Source organism: Kluyveromyces lactis (assembly GCF_000002515.2).
Source record: "Kluyveromyces lactis strain NRRL Y-1140 chromosome C complete sequence".
NCBI classification, from domain to species: Eukaryota; Fungi; Ascomycota; class Saccharomycetes; order Saccharomycetales; family Saccharomycetaceae; genus Kluyveromyces; species Kluyveromyces lactis.
This window is the reverse complement of record NC_006039.1, coordinates 1,229,110-1,255,991: the sequence shown is the minus strand read 5'-3', so window position 1 is coordinate 1,255,991 and position 26,882 is coordinate 1,229,110. Positions and strand designations below refer to the sequence as shown.

Below are 26,882 nucleotides of genomic sequence, written 5' to 3'. Positions count from 1 at the left end.
GTGACTGAAATAAAACCCCACGCTTCTACGGAATTTACCCTTTATTTGCTTAAGACCAAGGAAAATTTCAACTTTACATAATGAGCTTTAGGGAAAAGGCCTCAATCCAAATATAGGTGAATACCGGCTAGGGCAAGGTCATATCTAAATGGTGATTAACTGGAGATAACTTCCTTACAATGTCAATTATTTTAGGCAATATCGAACCACACATTGCAGATTCCCTTCTAGTTTTTGTTGCTATTGTCAATACTCTTTTCGTTTTTCCTACAAATTCTAGGATTTTCCTAAAGTTTCTGCATATGGGTATCGTAACTACTGGAAGAGAAAAGGTCCCAGTCCTAGCAAACCATTGCAGAAGATATCTTTGTTTGTAGATTTAGTTCGGGTTATTTTGGCCTGTTATGGATAGAGAGACTATTCTTAACATTTGAAGTTGTACTACATACTTCAGTATTCGGTCTACGGTAATTTAGAAGAGCCGTTTCCTGCTTGAAGTAGAAGTTTCCTATAGTTTCTAATAAAGAGATATGAGCGTAATTACTACTGGATTGCGGGAGAAAGTTTACTGTTGACACAGAATCAAGTAGTAACAATTTGACAGGCAACATGTGTAAAGCAACATATTTTAAGAGAAGAAATAAAACGAGATGAACTGAAAAAAAAAATAGAGTGACGAATGGTTTTAGCATCAGACGGAATTATTTACATCTACATGTAGACATTGTCGTTGGTAGTTCGCTCTTAAAGAGTGATATGACTTATGTGTGAAGTTGACAGAACAACGCCGATATTGTCGTCATTTGTCCTGTTAATATGATTTTAACTGGAATAGGAGGAATGTCATATCTTTGAATATCTAATATAAATCAATTGGTAGTCGTCCAGATCGTGGACAATTCTGTCCTGCTTTTCGTAGTTGGCTACCTTGTTATATGGGAACTTTGCATCAACACATTCTGCACTTTCTGTCTTGATGAACATAGTCAAACAAAAATCTAGTGGTTGGAAGATATTTAAGACGTTATTGATAACATCCAATTGAGTGGAGGTGGTGTCAATTTTGTTCAATAAGACGTTACTCTCGAAAGAGGCATATGACCAGTCCTGTTCTGGTGTCACATGAATAGTGTAGTAATATGATTGGTTTAACACCATGTTACAAGAATAACCACATGGCTGAAACCCGTAAGAATCTTGTTTGAAGCTAATCTTGTTTGCATCGAAATCATAGATCTTGTTGATAGCTGTCTTATTGGTCATCTTGGTACCGATGATATGGCCGTCCATATGATCTGGCTCATCAGTAACAAATCTCTGAGCATGAGAACGGCTCAAATCGGTCATCAAGATCTCCAGAGTGAAATCATCTTCTTGGGCGTTATCTGGTCCACTGCATAACGCATCATTGGTCTTAGTCACATACAAATTCCAATGGTCGTTTTGATCAATTCTTCCTACAACGTAGGATTTGCCTGTGATGAAAAACTGATTCAAATAATTGACTTCATCATTCCAGCTTCGGTGAATTGACCGTTGATTTTCTGGGAACATAAAAGCTCTACGGGAGTAGAATACTTTATAAGGATGATTCTTTATTTCTCCAGTGAGGTCATCACGGAATTGGAAATTCCACTCTAATTCCATATTGATTAGTTCAAAAAGTTTAGGTAAACATAGAAGAGTGGTAGTTGTACCACAAGTCTTCAACATTAATTTATGATCAAATACAAACATAGAAGATTCACTGAGCAAAAAACAGTCCATATCATCGGTACTGAAAGTGGACAAAATTTCGCATTTCACAAGTTCCAAGAGTTCTTTCCATTTGCTGTGATCAATACTTCTTAAAGATCTTTCAGCGTGCGGCACTTCGGTCTTTTTGGGATAAAACCAAATTTCCAACAACTTCTCTGGACCCTCAAAGGCATTTGTCTCTTCGACCATTCTTGGCTGTTCACTGATTGTCTGCTATTATTCTTTGTATCTCAGGTATAACGAATAGAGGAAAATCGTTGCGAAAACGTCGAAATTCTTCTCAAAATGAATGTAGAAAGAAGAAAAATGCAGACAGGAACAAAGGTGTGTCAGTTTCGGATTATTTGCTGGTGAGAACCCTTTATAAAGGAGTTACTAATTAAATTGATGATCGTTGTCGTTTCCTCATCGATAAGTGCAAAAAAAAAAACGTTGTAATGAATGAATTGTATCGAAACTCATCGCAAGCCAGAGGAGAAACTGAAAAATTCCAAAATTTTCAGATGGGCTATCGCCTCAAATCACATGAACAAAACCAAAAACTAGGCAGTTTCACAGGAGTGAAAATATCATCGAACAAAGAAAGGGTAGGAGTAAGCGCAAGTTCAAGATAAAAGAGAACAGAGTTCGGTGGAACTGCCTAGATCTACAAGGTATATATTCGACGTGCTTCGTCTTCTACATAAAAAAAATTTCACCCGTACTTGAAACACAAGCTATTATCTAAGAACAATAGTTGAGTGATTAAAACGGGAGTATTTAATCTAAGATCGTGCCCGGTAGTGTTTGTACCCGTGTCATTTACCTCCAATAGGAGATCGCAAAATGCAGATCAGGTATGTTCAATCCTTTGTCACTGAATCAAAAAGATTCAGTGATCATACTCGATCATCTCTTCACAATTTAGCTCATCACGCCTACTCATCCTACAGAAAACATGATTTCCTCAGTATATAAGAAGAGTGTAATGCTGCGCGACTCAGGTATAAATAACAGTATGGGAACTATTCTCATAAATGAGAAAAGGATGCTGCCAAATGAAATCTGGCACCTCTTACCTTACGTCCTGCAATATGAGTTGAATGGTAGAAGTTTTCTCTCCACATTCCGAGTACCACTAGCTTGATACTACTGATTTTGACGTGATGAATTAAAATGTTCTCAAAGTAGACAGTGAGGACAATCCAACACAGTATCAAGTGAACTAGTTGGGCGCAGTTGTTCGAAAAACTCGTACAACTGCTATATGGTGCTCATGACTGGAATAGAGATATTCACTTAACTATTCATTGCAATTCCCAAAACTCATTGTTGCTTACACCTAAATCAGAAGCACTAGAACCCATCTTTTATGTCAACAGAAATCATTCTGAGGAGGAAGAGGGAAAGAGTAAGCGCGACTTAATTGAACCAAATCAATATGAGAGATCAAGTCTAAGAAAAAACATTCTGACATGCGCAACCTCCAAGGGAAAGATAAACACAAGTTACCATCGAACGCTCAAATTGCTGATCTATACAGTATTAAGAAATACAACAAAAGATAAAACTGTATAATACACTATAATAAAAATCAGTAGGTGTATATTTAACAAAGCAGCCATTAACTAACTAAGTTGGGCTTTCCTCAATTTGATTCTTTTCAACGTTTGAAAAATTTAATTCCAATAATATGCGATCGGCTTGATGCTCAAGAACTGAAAAAAAAAAGAAAACAATCACTAGTCGACATCTGAAATAGGCACGATGCATTAGGGCTTTAGCTCTAAATCATTTCGATTACTGGATAGTCATTTGAATGAACGCTATCAGTTGTTTTTGAACTAAGATGCTTGTGTTGAGTTCTTTGAATGGGTTTTCAAATTTAACTGAGATGGTATCACGTGATTTGAAATCTTGAACGCAATCTCATCCTTTGAAATCTGTAAATGCATCTTGAATTATGCTGAGTATTCAACAATACCACGATAACTTAGTAAATAGATACTTTCGTATACAATTGCCACTTATGATCTGGGTAGCACCAAACAACTAACTAAAATTAATCCCGTTTCAAACTTCAGTCTCACGTATTATGAGTAATACAGTGTATGTTGGAAACTTAGACAGCAGAGTCAACAAGTCATTGTTATATGAATTATTTGTACAGGCCGGACCTATTTCATATATCAAATTTCCGAAAGAGAAACAGGACGAGGATGATAGTCAACATTCGAAGTATGCATTTATCAAGTTTGTGAATGATGATGTCGATTATGTCTGTAAGCTGTTCGACAATAGAGTGAGTTTATATGGAAAACCGTTGAAAGTACGAAGATCCAACAAACAGCCGGAAACAACAGATTTTGATGTTGGTGCCAAGTTATTTGTGAAGAATTTAGATGAATCCATTGATGTACCCCAATTGAGTAATATATTCAAAATATTTGGTAAATTACTTCGGAAACCTGAGGTATTCTATTTACAAAACGGAACTCTACGATGCGCGTATGTATGGTTTACTACCTTTAAACATTCGGACGAAGCTCTGCAGCAGCTTAACGAGACAAATTTGGCAAACAAACTGATATATATCGATTACGCTTACAAAGACGATATGCAAAAAACTGCAAAACACGGCGATGAGATTGAGCGATTGTTAGATGCAGAAAGGCAGAAAAACTATCCAAAGGACAATAAACCATAGGATAGCATATAATTTCTAATTGACTTGGCATATGGCTCTCGACTCCAAGTATTCTTTGTATAGGGATTTCCAAAGTTGGCAATTTTCATCACTTATGCTGTATTTCTTGGAACACTGGATGTCATCTGCATTTGAGTAAAACCATGGTTTGCTCAATGGGTAATCGCTGAAATGAATGAATTTTGCATCTTGGATGAGATCATCTTTCTCCTTTCTTTCATATCCTAAAATTGCATTTTTTAGGAGATCCTTCTGCCTTTTATCGTCAATCGATTTCGTTAATAGCCCATATTTTGTGTATGGTAGGATCAACACACTTGGTTTAAATAAATATTGAATCTTTCTGAAGATCTTGAATTGGTAGTATATCAATTCTTTGAAATTGTACAATTCCTCGTTTATTAAGTCAGTATCATACTCTTCCTTAGCTTTCAAATACCTGGGTAAAATATTATCTCTGATATCATTTGCCATCGTTACATCTGGTTTAATGACCATTAGATGCGTCGCAAAATTTACTTTGTTATCCGATTTTTGGAATCCGTCAATATCTATGATGAAGTTCATCGATTTAGAGTAGAAGTGTTGAGGTAAATTGGGTAAATGATTATAGATCTCCAAAGAGTTTTTCACTCTGCTTGCTAACTTTTTCTCGATGGGATCCAATTTGTTTGTCTTGAAAAGCTTCTTGGTGTCTGTAGATACTGTACGTAAGTCATCCGCAGTAACGAACCAATACGAAATAGGTGCAGCAAACTTAACATACGACGGCAAGAAAAAGAGCTCATCCATTTTATCATGTATTATTGCGTCATTATCCATATAAATAATTCTCTCATAATCTGTTAAGTTGAAAATGGCTAGTTTGGTAAGACTTTTGCTCCATGGGGTGTGGTCGTTTGGTTGAATTACTGATCCTACCTCTGTTACAGCAACTCTATCAGAGACAGACTTAATCTTGTTTAGTAGTGCCTCTACTTCCTTATTTTCCTTCGACTTATTCACCAATGTATCCGTTACTAGTGCTAGTAGTTTTGCTTTGCTGCCGCTATCATTTAACTTTCTGAATTGTATCAAGGTATTACAGAGATATTCAAAATCTGTAATGTAATTCACATATGCGAACTTATCCCAATCAATAGGCTCAGCTTCGCTTTGTCTCTTGGTGTATAATTGGTCGATGGTAGAGTAAGGTATCTGTTTGATGTTTAAAGGATCGTACATATTCTCAATGTTATCTTTGTGTTTATCGAAGAACTTGAGGTAATAATCTACGTTCTTATTCAACTGGAATCTCATGATTGCTTCAACTGACAGTATAATACCAGTAAATACTACAACAATCAGCAGCAAATATCTGACCTTACGCTTTAGCATGTTGATGAATATAAGGTTTGGTTACAGTCGGCTTTTCAAGGTGATTTGTGGTATGATTTTGGTGTCCTCTTTGGTAGTATTTCAACTCTTTGTAAAGTGTGGAATGGACCTTCTCGTGTATTAAAATATATATCATTTTCAATTTAGGTTTACCTGAATTTAAAGAAACAGAAAGACTTTAACAAAAGAATACCATATAATAATTTATACAACGTCTTAAGTGCAATGACGCGTCTGATATCCCGGTCATATATATATATGTATATATATATACTCACTGGAATCAAGAAACACATACTTACACATGTTTATTCATGTTAAATATGTTAACAAAGATTGTTTATAGATAACAGAGCGAATATCTATATTTTGTGCACTTGTAGGATCTTCACTTTCTTAGATTGAATTCACCACGACATAAGGGACATGTGTTGTTCCCTGAAGATTTGAACCACTTGTAAAGACATGCCCCATGGAACCTATTATTACATGTTGGGCAAACCTTCGTAGGCAATTTTCTGTCAATAGCATGCAAAACATAGTAGCAAATGGCACATTCCTCAAAGCCGCTGAATTGTAACTTAACGTTCTTTGACAAGAGTTCCAAAGAATCCACTACACTACCATTCATGTTACTGATGATTCTCTGGGTAGATATTATCCACGATTTCCATTGTTGCTCAGTTATACCAACCCTGGAAACACCATGTACTTGAACATTTTGCAAAGGGAAATTAGAAGGAAGTTTGAAAGCTACCACAAGCTTTTGTTCGTCAATCAAATATGAAGCTTTGATTTCATTATTATTTCTATTGACTTTGACAGTTAAGTTCAATTCATCTTTATTGAATTTATTCAAACCTTTGTCTGTTTCGTCAAGCTCGTTTGTAATCAAAGTTGGAGAGATGTAGCGAGTGACAAAAGTAGAGACAGTGTCCTTAAATGTTCGACTTTTGATAGCATTCCACCAATGTCCCACAAGAGAACCAAAGATGGTAAAAAAGTGGTACATGAGAAATTCCATCATCATATTACACTCATCAACTGGATCTAGCTTTCCACGGTTCGAGCTGTACGGATACGATAAAACATTCTGAATGTCTATGTTATCCCAGTATTTTGTATACGAGAGTGTCATTTGATCAGCTAAAAAGTCAAGCAAACGATTGATAAGGTCCTTTCCCTTCAACTGCTGTATATATCTCTGCCTCAAATCATACGATATATCCTGGAAGTAAAACACCAATAAATGACAGTAGTTCAAGTATTTCATGAACGTTTTCTTATCTTGGTACTCCAAATAATCATGAGGCATACTTTCGTCCAGAGATTGAAGAAGTGTTGGAGGTATTTCAAAATCTAGCCCAAGAGATGGGCTTGGTTCTGTAGCAGATGCAGGTGTGATAGTTGCTTTCAACAACTCATACTCTATGACCATTTCTTGTTGATGTTCCTTTATAATTGCTTTCAATTCAGGTAGTAAAACATTCATTATAACAAGAGCTGTTTGGGGGTTGAAATATTCGTTCAGTAATCTATCGAATATTCCTGACTTCTCTTTATAGGGTAAGGCACCCAAAAATACTGACAATGGTTTAGAATATGCCGTACTGACAGCTGTTTCCAGATCTGAATTACTAAAAGCCACATCAATGACAGTTGCAAGATCGACTTCATCTGAAAATGCTGTTGGATTTTGAATGCAGTTTATCAATACGAAGACATAGTACCGTAGTTCGTCATAATATTGAAATTCCCGAAGCTCTAAAAATCCAAGGCAATCCTGTAATAGTTGAACTGAACAATCCAATAGTCTCTCTGAAGCATCCAAAACTTCTCGTAAATTGTGAAGCTTAACAAGAAACTGTATGATGACCAATCTCACATCATTAGAGGAATTGTCATACCATACTTCACTTTGCATCAAGGTTGTTACTGATACTAATGCCATATTGAGTCTCCTGTCATCTAGAGGAGAGGAATTGAATGTATCGACGTTGAAATCAAGCATTTGTGATAAAAATAACATGGAGACGAAGCACTTCTGTGTTTCTGAAGCACTTAACCATCTAACGCCCACTAATTCAGAAAGGAGGTAATTTCTAAAGACACATAAATTGGCACTTACTGTGTTAAACTTGAAGCTTGCAGCGAAAATCGCATACATGTAAAGAGTACGTGGGACAAGCAATGCCTTGCTAGAAAGCAAACTTCTAGCAGTTCGCAAGAAGCCATCCATAATTTTATCAAACTGAGAGATAGAGAGATAGTCAACACTGTTGAGGCAAATTCTATAGATAATTTTGCAATTGTAAAAGGATGTGACCTCCGAAGAGTTCTTGTCGAAGAGAACAGTGAGAATTTCATTGCTTTGGTCTTCTGTAAATGAAGAGATCAAATCTTCGAAAGAGACATTCACACAGGAGGAGAATATGTTGTTTTCATGGAAATATGTTATTTGTTCATCGCTCAAACAATTATAATCAGCAGTTAATTCGTAGCATCTCGTTAAAAACAACAAATGCGAAGTACTGACTTCATCTGGGAACCGGGTTAAGATCTTATCCACAACTTGTGACAGTCTAATCAATTTCAAATAATCGACTAATGAAGCGTCTCCTTTAGCTGTCAATATATGTGGCAGTAAGCCTAAGGGAGAAGTGACGGATGTGCGTGTATCGATTTTATTGATGTATCTGGAAAACATGACTTCCAAATCTAAACTAATAAAAAGCCTGGTAAGTAAGGACTCCTGTTGTAGTTGAAGAACAAATTCATCAATGCTATCTTCCGTTATCAAGCATTCAACGGATATAGTATCGAGAACAGTCTTAAAAACAGCATTTGCAATTGTTTGGTCAGAATGTGCTGTAGTTGGTATTGTAACTTTTTGATCAACAATTAGACTCTGTGATAGAAAATCTGAATTTGATAATAGAGTTATATATGCTTCGCTTGTTTCTGGAATTTCGGTGCAATAATCTTTAAATGCCTTGACATGACCTTGCTTCTTAGAAGCTTCATATAACCTGAGTAGAAGAGAACCGTTTAGTATTTTTGATTTGAAAATAGAATCATCATCAAACTGATAAGTGGAGACAAAATCTTCGGTGAAATCCTTGTAGGATTGACTTGAATGCATGAGTTTTGAGAGAAATTCACTATTCAAGCGAGCCAAAAACGAAGGAATTGCCTTCTTTGGTGTTTCATATTGGGATAAAACCATTATAAAATCGTCAAAATACTGTTCCCAAGTAGAATTCGCTAAGAATGCAGAGTTTGAAAAATCTATCATCACATCCATTGGAATTTTGAAGAAAGCCTCAGAGACTAACGTGGGTAATACGTCGATAAAAGTATTAATCTCTTTGGTAAGGTTCAAGTTATTGGTTTTGATCAAGTTATCGTAGAAAATGAAGCCATAACAAGAAGGAAGATCGTCAGGATTTTCCAACTCCTCCAAAGATTTCATAACTTCAACGCTCAACATATGCATAGTTGTGATATCACTGGACAAAATGAGACAGGTATTGGATATAAGTAAGACTTCCTTTCTTTTTTCACCTTTACCCAAAGGAAGTAGATCAATGATTAGATCGTATAAAAAAGCATAGTTGATGCGTGTAGGTGATAACTCTAAAACAAGCTCAGGAATTTCCTTTAGGTCTTTGGTGGTGATAAGCCTTAAGATGTTAGGATGAAGTTGTTGAATGCTGTCTTGGTCCGATGATGAAATACTAAACTTGATGCAATTTTTCCAAGCCTCGATCAATGACTTGTATCCATTCCGACCTAGTACCCGCCGATCATTTTCATGATCGAGATATTTGATCCAGATCGAGAGCCATTCTTGATGTTCAAGTATGCTCGATTCAGCAGAAAGTTGATATGCCAAAGAGTAATATACTGGATCCGATATTCCAGGCCCCAATGAGAGGAATGTAAGTAATCGCTCTTTACTTTTCTTTTCATAAGACCAGAATTTACCATCTTTGTACTTGTTCATCTCCAACAACGTTTTCAAAATGTCAGGTAAAACAGATGATACTGAAATAAGAGTTTTTGCGTTACATTGTGACAACGACACGAGTAATTTCTTGGAGGCAAGTTTCAAAGCTTCCTTGTTTTTTCGATATAGTTGTCTAGACCGAAGTTCAATCATTAGATGTAAAAGAGACTGGTATCCCTTCAAATTTTTTGTATCTTTTAAACTTAGGTTATTCCAGAATTCTTCATCTGTGAGTATTTCGTGCAAAGTCTCCATTTGATCAGTGGTAAGTTCCTCGACACTAATAAGTTTAGTTAAAGTGCGGATGGATGCAATTAATAATTGATTATATCTCAATGAAATGTCTTCCTTTGTGTAATATCTTTCATCGGATATGGACTTTGCAGTTTCTACTATAATAACCTGTTTAATAAAATTTAAAATCTCTGAGGTGAATAGTTTCCATAATGAGTTAACTTTATTAGAGTCCTTGAAACAGTTGAGCAAACTATCAGAACATGATCTTCCAACCGCCGTATCTACATCGAAGAGTCCACTCAAAAGCATTGGGATAAGCTCTTTCAGAAACTTGGACACACGTTTCCCAAACTTCGCTATCAAAGTAGCAGTGAATTGATGTGCCTGGATTCTTATAGTCTTCGAATCAGACGAGATCAACTTTGCATAAATTTGGCACCATGATAGTATGAACATATCATCTTGGAAAATAGAGAGTTTATCGTCATCTTGTATAAAGGATAAAAGATCATTCAAAGCCTTTTCCTTGGTAGTATTCGCTCGCTTTAGTAATGACTTGAAACACAATTGCAAGTCAGTAGATTGAACGTTTTGCAATATCGGTAGACCATCGAAATAGTTCAAAGTTACTTTAACACCATTGTAGCCTAATCCTAAAGTTGATGAAGAGTCAGTAAAAACGTTAGTGTTAAATGACATAGTATTCAAATGACCGTTACTATGAATGGCCCGTATGAGTTACTGCTTTTCGGTTTGATCGAGACCTTTCGTTAATTGCTGATGATGTGCAGTAGAAACGAAATCTCAAGTACCTAATTTTTTTTTCACTTTCTTATATAAGTCTTGCATACGCATACAGCGGAGGGATATATACATATGAATATACTATACGCAGTACGAATGACCAGGATTAGCGGAAATTTTCCAGTTGCTAAAATTCAGAGGTCGAAGTTTCCCTTTGTTGAGGCGAAATCAGCTCAATCCTAGTGTGTGGATATATATACATATATATCACGTGACCTAGATGGTTTCTTGAAAGAACTTCGAAAGTCTCCAACCATCACTGTCTATAAATTGATCCACATATAGAGTCTTTGTAAGTGCACATTGCTAGCTTGGTATTTTTCGGAAAAGGATGTATGACTGGTGGTGGTTGGTGTTGTATCTTGTCTCTCTCTCCCATATCGTTAAATTTTATCTAGAAGCTTCCTGCTCTTCTGTTTTATATTTAAAGGTAACCTTGAAATTTGAAGCAGTTACAGAAAATGTTAATAACAAATATTGCGTTCACATACAAACTGTTACTCAAACAAAGAGAGTACAATTGGAACAAATTACACTTAAACCGCCAATTACCAATCAATAAATCAAATTAACATGTCAGTTCACACTCCAGAAGTTTTATGGGCTCAACGTTCAAGCGAATCCGATGATACCAAGAACAATTTGTTCATTACCATCAATATTCCAGACTGTACGAACCCTAAAATGGAATTAACCGAAAATTCTTTGGAATTCAGTGCACTATCTAAGTATCACAGTAAAGATGGGATCAAATACCATTTGCACATTGACTTCTACAAGCCAATTGATACGGAAAACTCGGAGCAGAGGGTAGCTAACGGTAGAAACTACTTTTTGGTGTTAAGGAAGAAAGATTTAGGCCTTGAATACTGGCCCAGATTGACCAAGGAGAAGCTTAAGTATCATTACATTAAAACCGACTTTGATAAATGGGTTGACGAAGATGAACAAGAAGAGAATGTTGCTGCTGATAACGACTTGATGTCACAATTTGGCCAAATGGGGGGCGCTGGCTTCCCTGGAATGGAACAAGGTTTCAATCCACAAGCCTTCGCTGACGCCGGAATCAACCTGGATGAGGCATTACCAGAAGAAGATGATGAAGATGACGAAGAAAAAGCTGAATAGGTATGATCGGATGGTCTGCAAAGGCGATTTCTATCAAGATTTAATTCATTTATTTGCTGTATACAGTCATGCGCATATATAGGTGTATAAATACGAACAAAAATTTCTATTATATATTATGATATTGAGCGGCTTTGAATAAAAAGCTATTTAGACCTTTTGGAACTTCAATTCATCTTTATACAAAATCTGGGAGGCAACCCAGTTTTCGCCTGGTGCCAAAACCACGAAATCATGAACATGACCTGGTTCGACACACACCATATTTTTAAACCCATCCTTTGGTTCAAAATCTGCCATACCTTTAGATTTTTCCACCCACGGATTCCAAACGACAGTATCTGGTAGGTTGTGTCTTTTCAAGGTATGGATTGGGTACCCCTTATCGATCACTTGGATGATTCTGTCTTCGTCAACATTTTGATAAATTCTATCTAATTCTTCATGCACAGAAATCACAGGTTGTCTGTCAATATAGCTTTCCTTCAATAGTTGATCGTACAATTTGGTGCTGCTCAAATTAGAAACCAACGTATCTTCAATGTCATCAATTTTCAAGTAAGTATGGAATAACCAATTGAACTTCAAATTTTGCGTAGTGCTTGTATTTAGTACCTCAATTTCAGTTTTCAAGTATTCATCACCAAGTTCTACTGATAGCACCAAAGAGTATTCAAATGGCCACAAGTTGGTTAGCTCTTCATTAGCAAACTCAGGTCCCAAGCCTAACTGAATGGTTGGAGGGTTAGACTTCACTTGGCCCAAAAATTCCCATACGGAATTTCTTGCTAAACCGTGTTGTGGTAATTTACTTAGATGTTCATCATCATGGTTCTTACCAAAAACTGGAAAAACTAATGGAATACCACCACGAACCGGTTTGGAACCATCGAGCTTAGCAGCAGTAGATAACCATAATTGCTCTTCACCTTTTAATTCCCAGGAAAATACCGTGGCACCATACTTTAGAATTCTTGCTTTTGTTGATGAATTGTTAGGATGTGTCAGGATGATTTCAGTTTCAGTTTCCTCGATAGGCATAGTTGTTATGTAGTTTTGATTGTCAATAGTAGCACCAATTACTGATCCTAGCTTCTAGTAGTCTTCTTATTTTCCTTTCTTCTTTTATCAATTTCATCAGTGAGCGTACTGTAACGAGATTAAATTTCGTATTCAAGTTAATTCTTGGATTTTTAAGGTAACAACATTACCTACATAACAACGTTAACAATAAATGAAAGACAAGCTGGCACGCAGAATGCAATAATTGAAGATCCTAGAAGGTATACTTTTAATGAATGTTCGTTGAGTAGAATATCAGGTTTCATTAGATTTTAATGTATGTTGGTTGTGTATATAAATGCTGATCTATATAATTTATCCTTGATGGTCTAAAAACTGTAATTTATCAATAATGTTACGAATATAGGGTGTGTTGCAAAGTTGATCCATGTTCCAACGTTCGCTTTTTCTTACGAGTGTGTTCTGGACTATCTCTTTGGCAGGATGATCGGTGTCTGCATTCTTTAGCCATTTCCAGTCGCATCTTGCAATTCTATGGGCAATGGATCGGGTTCTTCTTGAACTCTGACCAGGTAAGGGGTCAAACGGCAACCTATCTTCCAACAATGCATAAGTAATTACTCCAAAGGCCCAAGCATCGCTGATTCTTCCATCATACGGAAGTCCTAAGAGAATTTCAGGAGAAACATAGTCCTCTGACCCGCAACGGGTTGTACACATTTCATCTGGGGTTATCTTCTTACAGAGACCAAAATCTGCTAACTCTACGAAATTCTTTGAAAAGAACTGGCTCTCGTCCTCTTTTAATAACATCATATCATCTAGAGTATACTTTAATAAGACGTTCTCAAGTTTAATATCCCGATGAATGATAAAATTATCATGCAAATATTTTATGGCAACGGATAATTCTGTGATAATTCTGGTGAGTAGCCAGTTTGGAATTTTAGTTTTGCTAGCCAAATCGAACAAATCACCACCAGTGCAATATGACATTATCATATCACATCTGGGTAAAGCAGAGAGCTTACGCCTTCCGTACAATGGATGTTCATCTGTAATAAACGTGGTATCATTGATTGCAAAGAGTTTCACGATACATGGATGGTGCACAGAAATTAGAGTGGTCAGTTCCCGCTTCAAAGAACTTACAACTCGACTCAATAATTCTTTGTATTTCGGAGATGACGGAGATGAGCTCATAAGTAACTCTCTCGGATATTTAATGCTTTTAACTGCCACATATTTCAGTTCCGGATTTAAATTGATGTTCAAATTATCATCGATGCATTCATAAAGATAGACAGTACTGAAATTTCCTGACCCAATCTCTTTTATTTTAGACCATTGGAAGCTAATATGATTTGGAGTGTTAGCCATGTATCCCCTAATAATCGTACCATCAGCTTTTTGTTCATTTTCTTTATCCGATGGTACAGAAGTGATAACCTCATTGATGATAGTCTCTTTCTTCAAACTAGGTTTCTCGACGACACGATTATTTAATGAAATTGAACGCTGAACAGCAACACCACCACTACCATCGCCCATTGAATTATTTGGAATATATTCAGATAACATCCTTCCTTTTATTTTATGAGTGACATCACGATTCATGTAGGTACCAAGTTTTGAGAGCTCTTCATCGAGTACTTCCTCGTGAGTATCCACAGAAGATATCGTAGGACTTGGAACTCCAGAGTTACTGGCGCTATCTTTGTTACGTCTTTTCTCGACCTGCAGCCCGGCATCAAAACCCCCAGGTGACTTATTGACCCTAACTGGTGAAGTAAACACATTTGCCGTTGGAGTCGGCAACATACCAACATCGATTGCCTCTCTATTAAGACTCGAATTGATCTCCGGAAGCTGATTCTTGACCGATGACTCCGCATCTCCTCCTGCAAACTCTCTCTGGGCAAGCTTTGGTGTCTCTGTCAGCTGGACATTAGGTTCAGTTCTAGTATCCATATCATTCATAGCTTGGCAGATGGGTCCAGTTGAGCTCTGTACTTACGTTTATCCAAAAACAACAATTGCCCCACTTGTTCTAAAAACCTTCCAGTGAATATAATATTTCTGTGTTTGTTCTTTTCTTTGCTCTATTGCAAACAAAATGTGAAAAAAGCACCCTAATACAGTACCAAATACACAGATATTTGTAATGTAACAAGCTAGGTGAGTGGTACTTTCGAGCTTTGACTACCGTAGCGATTCCGAAAGAGTTAACAAAACAAACACAAATACTTCGAACCCATTTTCACGACTGAACTTATCTTAACTCCCTCGACCCAAAAAAATCAAAACTTTAAATGTTTGTGCAGACGATATTACGTCGATCCCTGACATAGGGTTGAACTTTTTTTTTTCCATAGATATGATAAGCATTCGCTTGTTGACCTCAATGTTGGAAGAACGAAAGAACTGCTGATTAAATAAAAAGGTTAAAATACATATGCTGTCATTATTTCTACATATTTAGGTGCAGTATTAAGACTTTGTTTTCTTTGTCTTTTTTGTCAGTTGTTCCGTGATAGAAGGTCCTTTCCTCTTAGTAGATTTAGTGGTCTTTGTGGACTTGTTCTTCTTATCAAACTTAGCTTGGAATTCTTTACGGGACTTTTCTCCTAGTTTATTCAATGCTAATCTCTTCTCGATGTAGTCTTTGTTTTCCTCTTCATCTATAGTTTCTAGCCATTCCAATAGTTTGATTTCTTCACCGTAGCCAGCGTCTTCCTTTTGTGGTGTCTCTAGTACTATCGGTATCCCCTGAAGGAATTCTGAGTGGGCAATGATCTTGAAAACTTCGAGCCCTAGGAACCCTTGTCCCAATATTTCATGTCTATCGGCGTTTGCTGCTAATGGGGCTTTTGAATCGTTCAAATGGATCGCTTTTAGATATTTGAATCCAATGATGGCATCGAACTTCTTCCAGAATTGGTCAAAGGCATTTTTTGTTGATATATCGTATCCTGCAGCATAAGTATGACAAGTATCTACACATACACCAACTCTGTTTTTATCTTCTATCATATCTATGACAGTTTTCAAATCTTCTAAGTTACTTCCTATCAAATTGCCATGACCAGCCATGTTTTCTAGAACAATGTTGACGAATTTCGTATCATTGATGGCTTTGTTAATATATCCTGCGAGCTGTTTCAACTGGGTATCATGATCCCCATCTAATGATGATCCTGGATGGAAGTTGTAATGACCAATTCCCAATTGTTCGCATCTTACCAGGTCATCGAGGAACGCATCGTATGCCTTTTCTGCCTTTTCATGATCTGGGTTCCCTAGATTTATGAAATAAGAACCATGCGGTAGAATATCAGTTTTAGGATCATAAGAAAGTTTTGCACAGTTCTCATTGAACTTGGTGATTTCTGATTCGGGATACGGTTTAGAATTCCATTGTCTTGGCGACTTCAAGAACATTGCAAACGAATTACAGCCAATTTCATGGGCATTGGTAACGCTGTTGGATATACCACCAGCACCGCTGACATGAGCACCGAATTTAAATTTGGAAGTCGTAGACCTGACAAATGACATTCGATTAGATAGGTATCGACGTGATGAGTAAGTCTCCATGCACTTTCGTATGCGATATTTCAATATGTGCAACAAGAATATAGACAAATTCAATTCTGATTAGATTTCTTCCTTTAAATATTTCCCATACTTATACAAACGTGCACTACGGTGAATAAGTGGAAGTGCGGAAGAGAAGAAAAATACATAGTATGCCGTAGACACAGGGAATACTATTCGAATGTTAGGAGTACGGTAAAGAAGATTGATGGTTTTGTAAAGTTTTATTATTGATTTTAAACTATGAATGATCGTTGTGGCTGATAGAAATTTTAGGCTCATTAAATATATAGAAAGCAGTCATTGCTTACCGAAAATATATGCTAATGCAAGTCTTTGGAAAACATGCTGTTCACACCAAACCAAACAACAAAATGTAATGCAAAAGAAATAATGATATATACAGGAGATTACTTTGAGTTTTCGAAGTCTGCAGGAACAATACCAGCACCGCGACACATTTCATTGAATATAGAGTCACGGTCATTGTACAATTTTTTAGGAGTGTCGAACTCAACGACTTGCCCTTGATCTAAAACAAGAATTCTGTTGTAAGCCAAGATAGTCTTCAAACGGTGGGCAATACATAAAATAGTACAGTTGGAGAATTCTTCCACAATACGAGATTGAATTTTGGCATCCGTTGCATAGTCCACAGATGACGTCGCCTCATCTAAAATTAAAATCTTTGATCCCCTCACAAGGGCTCTGGTCAAAGCCAATAATTGGCGTTCGCCTAAGGAGAAGTTGGAACCATCATCCTCCACCATCTGATCTAAATGGAATTTGAACATATCACCAGAAAGTCCATTAGCATCTTTGTGCTGCGCTCTGATGGAATCTACGTCTTTTCTGTCGATAGCACCCCCACGTACCAATGCATCCCAAAGTTGTTCGTCCGTACACTCTTGGAATGGATCCAAATTTCTACGAATATCACCCTTGAAAAGAACTGGATCTTGAGGAATGATTGCAAGTTTGCTTCTAAGCTCATATAAACCAAGAGTGCTGATATCAATGTCATCGATGGTGATTTTACCTGTCTTTAATTCCACTAGTCGGTAGAGCGCACTCATAATGGTAGACTTACCTGCACCAGTTCTACCGCAAATACCGATCTTTTCGTTTGAGCCAATGTCTATAGATACATTTTTTAGTGCCACAGGTAATTCAGGTCTATAAGCCAAGGAAACGTTTTCAAATTTGATACGACCTTCAGATGGCCACTGTTCAGGTGGCTGGGTTTCTAATATTCTGTATTTGGCTTCAATAGGCAAATCATAAGCATAGTTTACTAATCTCTCTGCACTGTTCAAGTCATTTTCAGTTTGAGTTTGAGAACGAAGTAGTGCATTCAACAAACCTGGCAACTGCAAGACGTAAGTTACCATAACACCAACCGAACCTGCACTGACATGGAACTGACGAGTAACACAAAGTAATGCAATGATCAAAGCAAATATAACAGCCAACATGTCTAGACTGATCGCCACCCATCTCTGAATACTAGTAACCAAGTATCCTGCTTCATTCATTTTGTTGATTAAGAAATCGGATTTCATTAAAAATCGTTGCTCGCTACGGTATGCTTTAATAGTGTCCATACCTCCGAGAACTTCGTTGAAGTTATTGTAAACAAAAGATCTCTGAACAGCATCCATACGTTTGATTTCACGACCGCTCGCTTGATAGTGATCAGCCACGAAAACATATAGGAAAACTAAGAATGGCATGGCAATGGCAAACCAAGGAATGTAGATGATACACAAAATGATAATACCAGTGAGATTTGCGATCTGGAAAATCAATAAACGGACTGACTCTGTAATTTCGTTGTCTAAGGTGTCCGTATCTTTAGTGAACCTGTTCATAACTCTACCAATTGGAGTGACATCCATGAAGCTCATTGGAGCATGCAATAAACGTTGTAGAGCCTTGATGTTCAAATGCTTAGAGGCATATGTACCCAGTAAACCGATACTGATGAACTGAGTAAACATGAACGCAAGACTTCCTAGAACAAACAGAATGTACAACCCCATGTAGAAGCCTTCAGATCTATTAGCGAATTTATTCTCGGTCCAAAATGATAACCAAACAGAAGAGAAAAGACTGCAGAATGTTGTACAAATAACAACACATAAGAAGGCGGGTACGAATATGGGAGCATACTTACCACAACCGGCTGCGATATATTCTTTGTAGACTTTGAAACTTAGCGCATTCATGGCACGTTCCTCTTTTAAGGTTATCCTACCAGTTTCGCCTTCACGTCCAGACAGACTCTGTTTCTTAGAGATATCGGTTTGAGACGAGATAGCAGTAATTTCCATATTTTGAGCTTTGGTATCATCGTCTTCCAATTCTTCAGCAGGTGCAGAATTCTGAAACTGCATTAAATCTGAAAAACCTGTATTTCTTTTGAGTAGTTCAGGTACGGTGCCTATATCGAAACTTCCATCTAAGCCCAAAAAGATGACCCTTGAAGCCTTATCTATTAGTGATAGTTGATGAGTAGCAAGTATTCTTGTTTTTTGTTTTAAGTAACCCATCATACATTCGTCTACGATATGTTTGCAAACACGTGAATCGACAGCACTTAATACATCATCAAATAGATAAATATCCATATCCTTGTAAACAGACCTGGCTAAAGCGATACGAGCTTTTTGCCCTCCAGATAATGTGATACCTCTTTCACCAATTTCAGTTCTGTCTCCAGCAGGTAGAATATCCAAGTCCGCCTGTAAAGAACAGATTTCAATCACCTTTTGGTATTTAGGCTTATCGAAAGGAGAACCAAATAATATATTGTCTTTCACTGTAGCATTTTGCACCCAAGGATAACCACATAGTAGTAAATCACCCTTTATGGTCATCGAACCCGAGCTTCTTCTCATAAATCCAGCTAAAGCATTTAATAGAGAACTTTTACCCGTACCAATTGGACCTGTAATAATTATGAATTCATTTTCTTTTACATCAAAATTCAAACCATGGAAGCCCCGAAATGGAGTTTGTTCTATTTCTGAGGAAGCTTTCTCCGTTTCTGTTGTAGATACCTTATCGGAAATTGATAGAGTTTCCCCTTTCAGCTTAGCCACATCTTTAGCTTCTTCGAGTTCAAAGTTATCCCATTCAAAAGAGGCGTTCTTAACTTTCAAAACTACGTCATCTTCCAAAAGTAAGTCTTCTTCATTTTCAACATAACTATCCATTTCTTCCTCTGTTTCTAAGAGGGCTTGGATTCTTTTCAAACCAACGAATGCATCTATACCTGTGCTGATAGACATTGGGATGAAAAACATTTGAATCATCATGACTTGGAACAACGATAAGGAAGAAAAAATATTTGCAGGGGATCTACCCCCATTGTTCACTCTGTACATAGCCAAAAAAGTCACCATAGAAGCCAAACTTGGGTATGAAATTGTTATGGAAATCAAACAATTCCTGATTATCTGCATCTTTTTGACTAAATTTGATTCGACTGCTCTGACAGCCTTAACATTTTTCTCGTAAGCATCTTCCCATGCATAGAATTTAATCATTTTGATAGAGTTCAAGATTTCTCTCATCATACCAACTCTACGATCAGTGATAACCGATGCTGCAATTCTGAATTTAAGGAAGTATTTGAACCCAGTAGAACTGATACCAATAATGACAAAGAAAATAGCAAACCCGACCAATGCAATAGGACCCAAATTGACCAAAAGCAATACCAAACAAATGACGAAAACAATCGGGAACGCATACAAGAAAGGATGGAAAGTCAACGCAAATTCTAACCTAGACACATCGGTACTCATTAAAGATGTAATTTTCCCATTGGGGAACTTGTGTCTACTATATGGCGATAGCTTCATCGACTTGGTAAGAATTGCCTTAGTAAGGACGGCCTTAGCCTCAACACCAGTAAGTTGAGAAAAATGGAAAAAGTGGTTAAAGGTAATACCGTTGATCATAAGCAATAAAACGGAACCGATAGCATAACCGATACCATTGTTAACTTTAGTTTCAGGGAAAAGACTCTTCGTTTCCACGAATGCGATTAACTTTTTAGTGACTAATGGAGTCAAAGCACTTGCTGCGTTAGCGATACAAACGAAAAGGAATGCTATTGTGTATTGCACTCTGAATGTTTTGAAAAGAGCTCTTAAAAGAGCAGTTTTTGGTAACGTTGCTGATTTAATAACCTCTTGCTCTGATGCATTTGGATTTTCATCCCTGTAAGTTTGTCTTGATTTTTCAACGTATTCGTTTAGATAAGCATCAAAATCTGCATACAACTTCTCAATGCTCATCTTCTCATCCATTTTCCAAAGATCATTAGGCTGTAACGTTCTCTTGTAACCGACAGATATGATAGGAAGAACCCATAGGAAGAATATTTTGGAAATGATATTACTGTAATTCATTGGGTACACTTTTCTTTCCTCCAGAGTTTCCGGGATAGGTGGAACCTTTCTTGAATGGAACCACCTAAATAGACGCTTCTGCACGTAAACTTTGGACTCAGTAACTTTTTCCAAATCGTCTGAGTTTAAAAACGTCTCTGGATTCGATTTATCTATGACATAGTAATTGTTGTTCTGTACCGGTTCAATATAGGAATCCGACACAAATGAACTGCTTTTTGATCCCGCTCGACTTCTATTGGAAGTACCCATTGATCGTATATTTTGATTTTTTACAGCGTGTGGAGCATTCTCCTTGTGGATATTCACAACATCTGAATACGTTGAAGCGGAGTCTGTTGATTCCAAGGTCATCGCAACAGCAAATTGAATGTGAAAACTGAAGGCAAAGGGATTAATAATTGAGCCTCGGCTGTTCTTATAGAAAGCTAGAACCGGCTGAAATGTGATAGAGTCCTTCTAGTGGTAAGGTTCTGAATTCTCAGATATCCTAAAACTATTTCACTCCGTCTTATAATGATGTGTACCGCAGCAAAGATTAACCAAAGGTTTTTTAGTAACGTGTAATATGCTGTGGGCCTTTAGTAAGTCTATTTTTTTCTTTTTAACTTTTTAGCTACTGACTATACTTTCGTAGTGTATGTCTGCGAAACTGTATTCACCTGGTTCTCAACAGATAAATTAAAGGGTAGCTGTTCAGATATCGATAGTGAAATGCGAACTTAGATTCACAGAAACCAAGTTCTTCCTTCTCTTTGTAGCTTTTTTTCTTGCTTTAAAAAGTTTCTGAACTTAAACAACAAACTTATCGGTCTAGCTAACTATACAGATTGTAGAGTAAACTTATCACGATTGATGTGGTAATTATATATCTGCCTGTCTGTTTTCGTCCATTTCATCTGTTAAATTTGCAACCATTATCTGGTCCTTGGTTGCTCATCTTATATATATAGATAGAATATGTACTTCTAGATTTCTCATAGTATTGGTTTCTGACACCTTAAAAGAAAAAAAATGTCGTTATACAGAAAACAACTAGTACGGCTTGTATCCGGAACACATGCAGATACAACCGTGACGGAGGAAAGCCGAAACATGTTGTCATCGGTATAATGAGGTTTGACACATGAACGTAAAACCGGTGTCAAATTGGAGGAAAAAGTAGCTTCAAGACTACTTATTAGAATTTGATGCGTCCTGCTCTTAAAATTTCTTGGCTGCTTGCTAGCTGAATGTACCACAAGTTACAAGATAATGAAGAGATGCATAGTGAAAGAAAAAAAAAAAAATTCCAAAGAACTTCATATTCTAGAGAGCACTGCTCAATTGGCCACTGATTACATCTTTACAGTACTGATTTATTTGAAGCAGCACCGACAAAGATTCCGAATCAATATAAAAATTCTGTCTTTATCACAGTGTTCTTTCTAAGACACTGTACGGCCGGAAATCACGCGTAACATGCTTGAAAATCTCCGTTTCTACAACGAAAGCTTCCAGTACTTTTTTGGTAGTATCTGTCGCCACCCTTTGAACCATTCTCTGTATCTTTACAGTTCCATAATGGTAGGAACGGATCAACGACGGCTTCTTCCAATAATCGTAGTTTTCCGCGGAGCACTTGAAAGACGTCAGCCTTTCCAAGCGTTTTACCGGCTTTCATTGGGAGACAAGGTAGGGGGAGCAATTTTTCGCATTCCGTATTTCCGAGGCGATCAAATAACCCCGGTGCGAGAATTTCTAGGTCATTTACGTGAACCACTTAAACATCTGGGCCGGCGATAACGGGTGGCAGTTGCGGAGAACACTGGGTACAAAATAACTCAAGAACATTCACTGAAAAAGCTTAATTGACCCTGCGTCCCCTTTTTTCTTAACAACTCAGAAACTGTAGTAGCCGTCTTACAAACTGTCACTACTCGGCGGCTGGTTCGAACCCCAAAGTGCTCTCTCTTATTCTATAATTATAAACAGAAAGAATAGAAAGAGCCCGGCTATAGAGGCGAGACCGTATCAAAACCGTCTGGATGTATCCTAGATCAGTGGCAAAAACTGGTTTTGTTATCAAAACTAATGGTTGGCGTGAATTTTCAAGCATTTTATTGACAGTTTTCTCATGCGCACATGACCCAACATTAGTAATTGAGGTACCAGCTGTACTGTGACCATATCTATATATATAAATATATATATAGATAGATAGATATGTATATATTTACTTACATTCCAGGCTGAGTTGATCTGGCCCCTGAATGGTAAGGGTGTTGTTGATCTTGAACCTCTAATTGCCTGTGTCGTTCTTCTCAGCTCACCTCATGCAGATAATTCTATATGTGCTTGTGTTTTTTTTTTTTTTTTAATTCTAAAAAAAAATAGTCGCAATAGATGGTTGTACCTTATTCTTTTAGGTTTCTCAGCTTTTTCCCTGCTTATTCTACGATTATTCTGTATGTATATATATAAAAACAAAGAATCATCGATATGGAATTACTTTACTTATTAAGTAATCTCATCACACTCATGGATTGGTTTTCGATCGACTAACAGAATACAAAAAAAACACGTATACAATCGAATAGACAGGTACCATTGTGACTTGTATATCTGATCATGGCACCAAAGGAATGGAATACCGTTTCTCAGGCTAATAATCGTGGATCACCTACTTCTGATGAGAGTTATTCGCACAGCCATTCACATAGTCAGCCTAGCACTATAGATAAGTCGACACCAAGTTCTAATACAAGCAACAACTCTAGTAGTACCGTGGGTGTTAATAAGAACAATGCTGGTAACAAACGTGTTATGAAGCGAAATAGAGTCTCATACGTGTGCTATGCTTGTCGTAGGAGAAAAACTCGATGTGACAGAGGTAATCCATGTTCAAAATGTGTCGCACTTAGCACGGAATGTGTTTATTCTATCTCAGAGATGAACAACGGCAATAAAGTCAGCGCTACGCAAGTGCTAGCAGAGACAAGTGGTACTGCTTTGCCCAATTCTACCGCTGATATCGTTGCGACTGCTATAAGTGACCCAGCTTTGAGCAATCTACTTCCACTGCAGCAATTGTCTGCGATGCTACCACATTTTCAACAACAATCGAAGTCTATCAAGCCTCCTATGGGTTCTGCAGTGCCGTTACAGCCACCAGAAGTTGATATTTCATCTTCTACCGTTCATGCAGATGCAATGAGAATAGTAAAGCTTGAGGAAGAGGTTGCCTTCTGGAAAAATAAAGCTAATTCTATGGTGCCGCCAGGTGCGTTAAACAGTTTACCTCGATCATATACTGATGCTCCAGTGGATTCTCCACATTCTAGTGCATTCACAGAGTCGTCTTTGAGCAATCCAGCACGAATACCATTCTATCCTCATTCGATAGATAATGCAGCCAATGGAAAAGGATTTGGTCAAATACGGATCTCTTTAGAAGATTCCGAAAAAACTTTCTTCATTCACGAACAGTTAAGAGCATTACATCCTCCGTTCGGCTTTATATCATTGGTCTTCAGAGACCCGCACCTTACCTGTTCATTTGCCTCTATTTACGGATTCACTTACACTAAAATCATTGAATTTGTTGGAGATAAAGACGACATCACCATTCAAAATGTTATGAAATTTGGTGGCTCCTCTTTAATATCTGGCGAGCATTCGTTGATATACTATTGCGATCCAGGCATGATCAAGCATCTTCAATGGGCAAGGAAACAAAATGTACTAAAAGCAGTGCCCACCGTCGTCTTCACAAAAGGTGACAGACTTGAAGATTTTATCAAATCGGAATACCCACCGGTGCTTCAAACGTTATTAAGCGATATTCTGGAGACGTTGCCGCCTACAGGTGCTGGTATCACGTTTTATCTTTTCCAGTTTCTAAAATCCATTTATCCATTTTATCCTTATTTGGATGTTGAGCCATTCCTAGAATCGATATACAGGATGATTAGTTATGAAGATGCCACCGGTGCTCCTACTGGAAAAGCTCGTTGGAACTTGAGTAAGGATAACTTACGTAACGATTTGGAAAACTTGGCAATTTTTATGGTTATTCTACAAATTTCGCATGATTTTCTTACAGTGTCATTAAACGAAGATGTCAAAATGGATTGCATTGCCCTAGGTTTGCATAAATTAGATTTTACTTATGATAAGTGGTTGTCTTTGTCCCAGAGAATTCTTACTTTATTAAATGTGGACCGATTTTATTCCGAAGACATATTTTGCTGTATGCTTTATCAAAGAATTTGCTGTTCCTTTTCTCCAAGAGAAAGCAACTTGTTACTTGATCAGCATCTTTTATTACATTCTGGTCAATTGCTTCAAACAGCTTTAGTTTTGGGATTGCATAAGGATCCTACTGATTATAAGTTAATGTTCAATCCGTCACTAATTCCTCAGAGGGTAATCAATTACAGAAGAAAGCTTTGGTTAGGCCTTTGTAATTCAATATTTCAAGAAACTTTGCCATTAGGGTTCACAGCTAAAATTGAACAATACCATGACTACTTTTTCAAAAATTTAGATTATACGAGCTTCATGGAGTCTGTTAGAAACTCTATGACGTCTTCCGGCAAATTTGATTACCAACTCATTAATTTGGCGATAAAAAAATACCAACTCGGACTACTTATGGCCAAGATTAATAAAGCTTGTACCGATTTTGTTCCTGCCGCTGTTTCTGAAATTCTATTCATGATTTCAAAGCTAGAAGCAGAGGTTTTGAAATTTGAAAGTTTAAAAGACTACCCTGGAGATACCCAAGCAACGATCAAACTACCATCCACTACCTGTACAATGGATATCGCGGAGGTTCTGCGTTGCGAAATTGTGATTATGAAGCTTGCAACAAGTTCGCTAATTCACAATGTACTTTGGTCTTTGTATTTGAAAGTCGAAGTCAAACTAAAATCGGAAGAGAATGCCACCTTTTATAGGCTGCATTCTACTCTATTTGAAATGATGGTTTTCAACTGTTTCAAGTTCTACAGTTTCCTTTCCGATCTTATGTTCAATAAATATGAAAAAGACACTGCTCAGTTCCGCTACGTACTTGCAAAGCACATTCAACAATCTTATTTGAGAGTTTCTTTATGTTTCCTCAGTATCTTACTCAAATTGGCATTGGTGGAAAAAGATTTGGAGATGACTGAACGACATGCAGCATCAACTGTTGTTGAAAACATCAACGCACCTACCGTATCTGTCTCGAAATTGCAGCTCGTGAAAGAACTATATGATCTTACTGAAAAATGTTTCATTTCCCTTGCAACTCAATCGAAGAAGTATGACCTATTAAAAACAAGCTTGTTTTATAATAAAACACAATGTTTATTTGCATATTTTATCCAAATCCTTCAAATGGACAGAATATTAGACGTTTCGACCAGGTTTTGGGACTTCAAGCTCTGCAATAAGCCAATTCCGCAGAAAGTAGTAACATCAATTGCCAGAAAATGGGGCCTTGATGTAGAACATGCAGAAACTATTAGAACTAATTTCTACCTTCACTCTTCGTTACATTTGATAGATGCGGATGTTTGGATTCACCTTCAAAAGAGATTGGTCAAGTTAAACCTACCATCAGCCAATTTATCATCAAATGCATTCGAAAAAGATCCTTTGTACTCGGCTGCTTCCTCGGTAGATGCACCAATGGATTTAAATCTTGACCTTTCAAACTTCTTCGATCTTGATGCCAATTTAGGTTTTCCTTCCTTCTCCTTCTAGTTATTCTTCATCTTACCCTTCAATAATATGTTCATGTAAATAGTAAATGATAATTGTAACAGTAAAATATCTAAATTGGAAACTGAACTTTGACTCTAACGCCCTGTAT

The 26,882-nt window shown here is 37.2% G+C and overlaps 10 protein-coding genes across 10 annotated transcripts; 3 read left to right on the top strand and 7 right to left on the bottom strand.

Moving 5' to 3' along the window:
* Positions 1–843: 843 nt before the first annotated feature.
* Positions 844–1,947, bottom strand: SPE2 (adenosylmethionine decarboxylase SPE2; the record flags this gene model as incomplete). The annotated part of the gene is made up of 1 exon (XM_452845.1): positions 844–1,947. The coding sequence occupies one exon, from the start codon at positions 1,945–1,947 to the stop codon at positions 844–846; it is 1,104 nt and encodes a 367-aa protein (XP_452845.1).
* Positions 1,948–3,832: 1,885 nt separating this feature from the next.
* HSH49 (U2 snRNP complex subunit HSH49) lies at positions 3,833–4,444 on the top strand (the record flags this gene model as incomplete). The annotated part of the gene is made up of 1 exon (XM_452844.1): positions 3,833–4,444. One exon carries the CDS (start codon positions 3,833–3,835, stop codon positions 4,442–4,444), a length of 612 nt encoding a protein of 203 aa, XP_452844.1.
* Positions 4,445–4,459: 15 nt separating this feature from the next.
* GNT1 (glucose N-acetyltransferase) lies at positions 4,460–5,821 on the bottom strand (the record flags this gene model as incomplete). The annotated part of the gene is made up of 1 exon (XM_452843.1): positions 4,460–5,821. The coding sequence occupies one exon, from the start codon at positions 5,819–5,821 to the stop codon at positions 4,460–4,462; it is 1,362 nt and encodes a 453-aa protein (XP_452843.1).
* A 388-nt stretch (positions 5,822–6,209) lies between these two features.
* RKR1 (ubiquitin-protein ligase RKR1) lies at positions 6,210–10,766 on the bottom strand (the record flags this gene model as incomplete). Its single annotated transcript, XM_452842.1, has 1 exon — positions 6,210–10,766. The coding sequence occupies one exon, from the start codon at positions 10,764–10,766 to the stop codon at positions 6,210–6,212; it is 4,557 nt and encodes a 1,518-aa protein (XP_452842.1).
* Positions 10,767–11,444: 678 nt separating this feature from the next.
* On the top strand, positions 11,445–11,999 carry SBA1 (Hsp90 cochaperone SBA1; the record flags this gene model as incomplete). The annotated part of the gene is made up of 1 exon (XM_452841.1): positions 11,445–11,999. One exon carries the CDS (start codon positions 11,445–11,447, stop codon positions 11,997–11,999), a length of 555 nt encoding a protein of 184 aa, XP_452841.1.
* A 150-nt stretch (positions 12,000–12,149) lies between these two features.
* On the bottom strand, positions 12,150–13,040 carry KLLA0_C14300g (glucose-6-phosphate 1-epimerase; the record flags this gene model as incomplete). The annotated part of the gene is made up of 1 exon (XM_452840.1): positions 12,150–13,040. One exon carries the CDS (start codon positions 13,038–13,040, stop codon positions 12,150–12,152), a length of 891 nt encoding a protein of 296 aa, XP_452840.1.
* Positions 13,041–13,376: 336 nt separating this feature from the next.
* PRR1 (serine/threonine protein kinase PRR1) lies at positions 13,377–15,002 on the bottom strand (the record flags this gene model as incomplete). The annotated part of the gene is made up of 1 exon (XM_452839.1): positions 13,377–15,002. The coding sequence occupies one exon, from the start codon at positions 15,000–15,002 to the stop codon at positions 13,377–13,379; it is 1,626 nt and encodes a 541-aa protein (XP_452839.1).
* A 510-nt stretch (positions 15,003–15,512) lies between these two features.
* Positions 15,513–16,619, bottom strand: APN1 (DNA-(apurinic or apyrimidinic site) lyase APN1; the record flags this gene model as incomplete). The annotated part of the gene is made up of 1 exon (XM_452838.1): positions 15,513–16,619. One exon carries the CDS (start codon positions 16,617–16,619, stop codon positions 15,513–15,515), a length of 1,107 nt encoding a protein of 368 aa, XP_452838.1.
* A 410-nt stretch (positions 16,620–17,029) lies between these two features.
* On the bottom strand, positions 17,030–21,394 carry YOR1 (ATP-binding cassette transporter YOR1; the record flags this gene model as incomplete). Its single annotated transcript, XM_452837.1, has 1 exon — positions 17,030–21,394. One exon carries the CDS (start codon positions 21,392–21,394, stop codon positions 17,030–17,032), a length of 4,365 nt encoding a protein of 1,454 aa, XP_452837.1.
* A 2,256-nt stretch (positions 21,395–23,650) lies between these two features.
* On the top strand, positions 23,651–26,773 carry KLLA0_C14212g (uncharacterized protein; the record flags this gene model as incomplete). The annotated part of the gene is made up of 1 exon (XM_452836.1): positions 23,651–26,773. One exon carries the CDS (start codon positions 23,651–23,653, stop codon positions 26,771–26,773), a length of 3,123 nt encoding a protein of 1,040 aa, XP_452836.1.
* Positions 26,774–26,882: the final 109 nt, after the last annotated feature.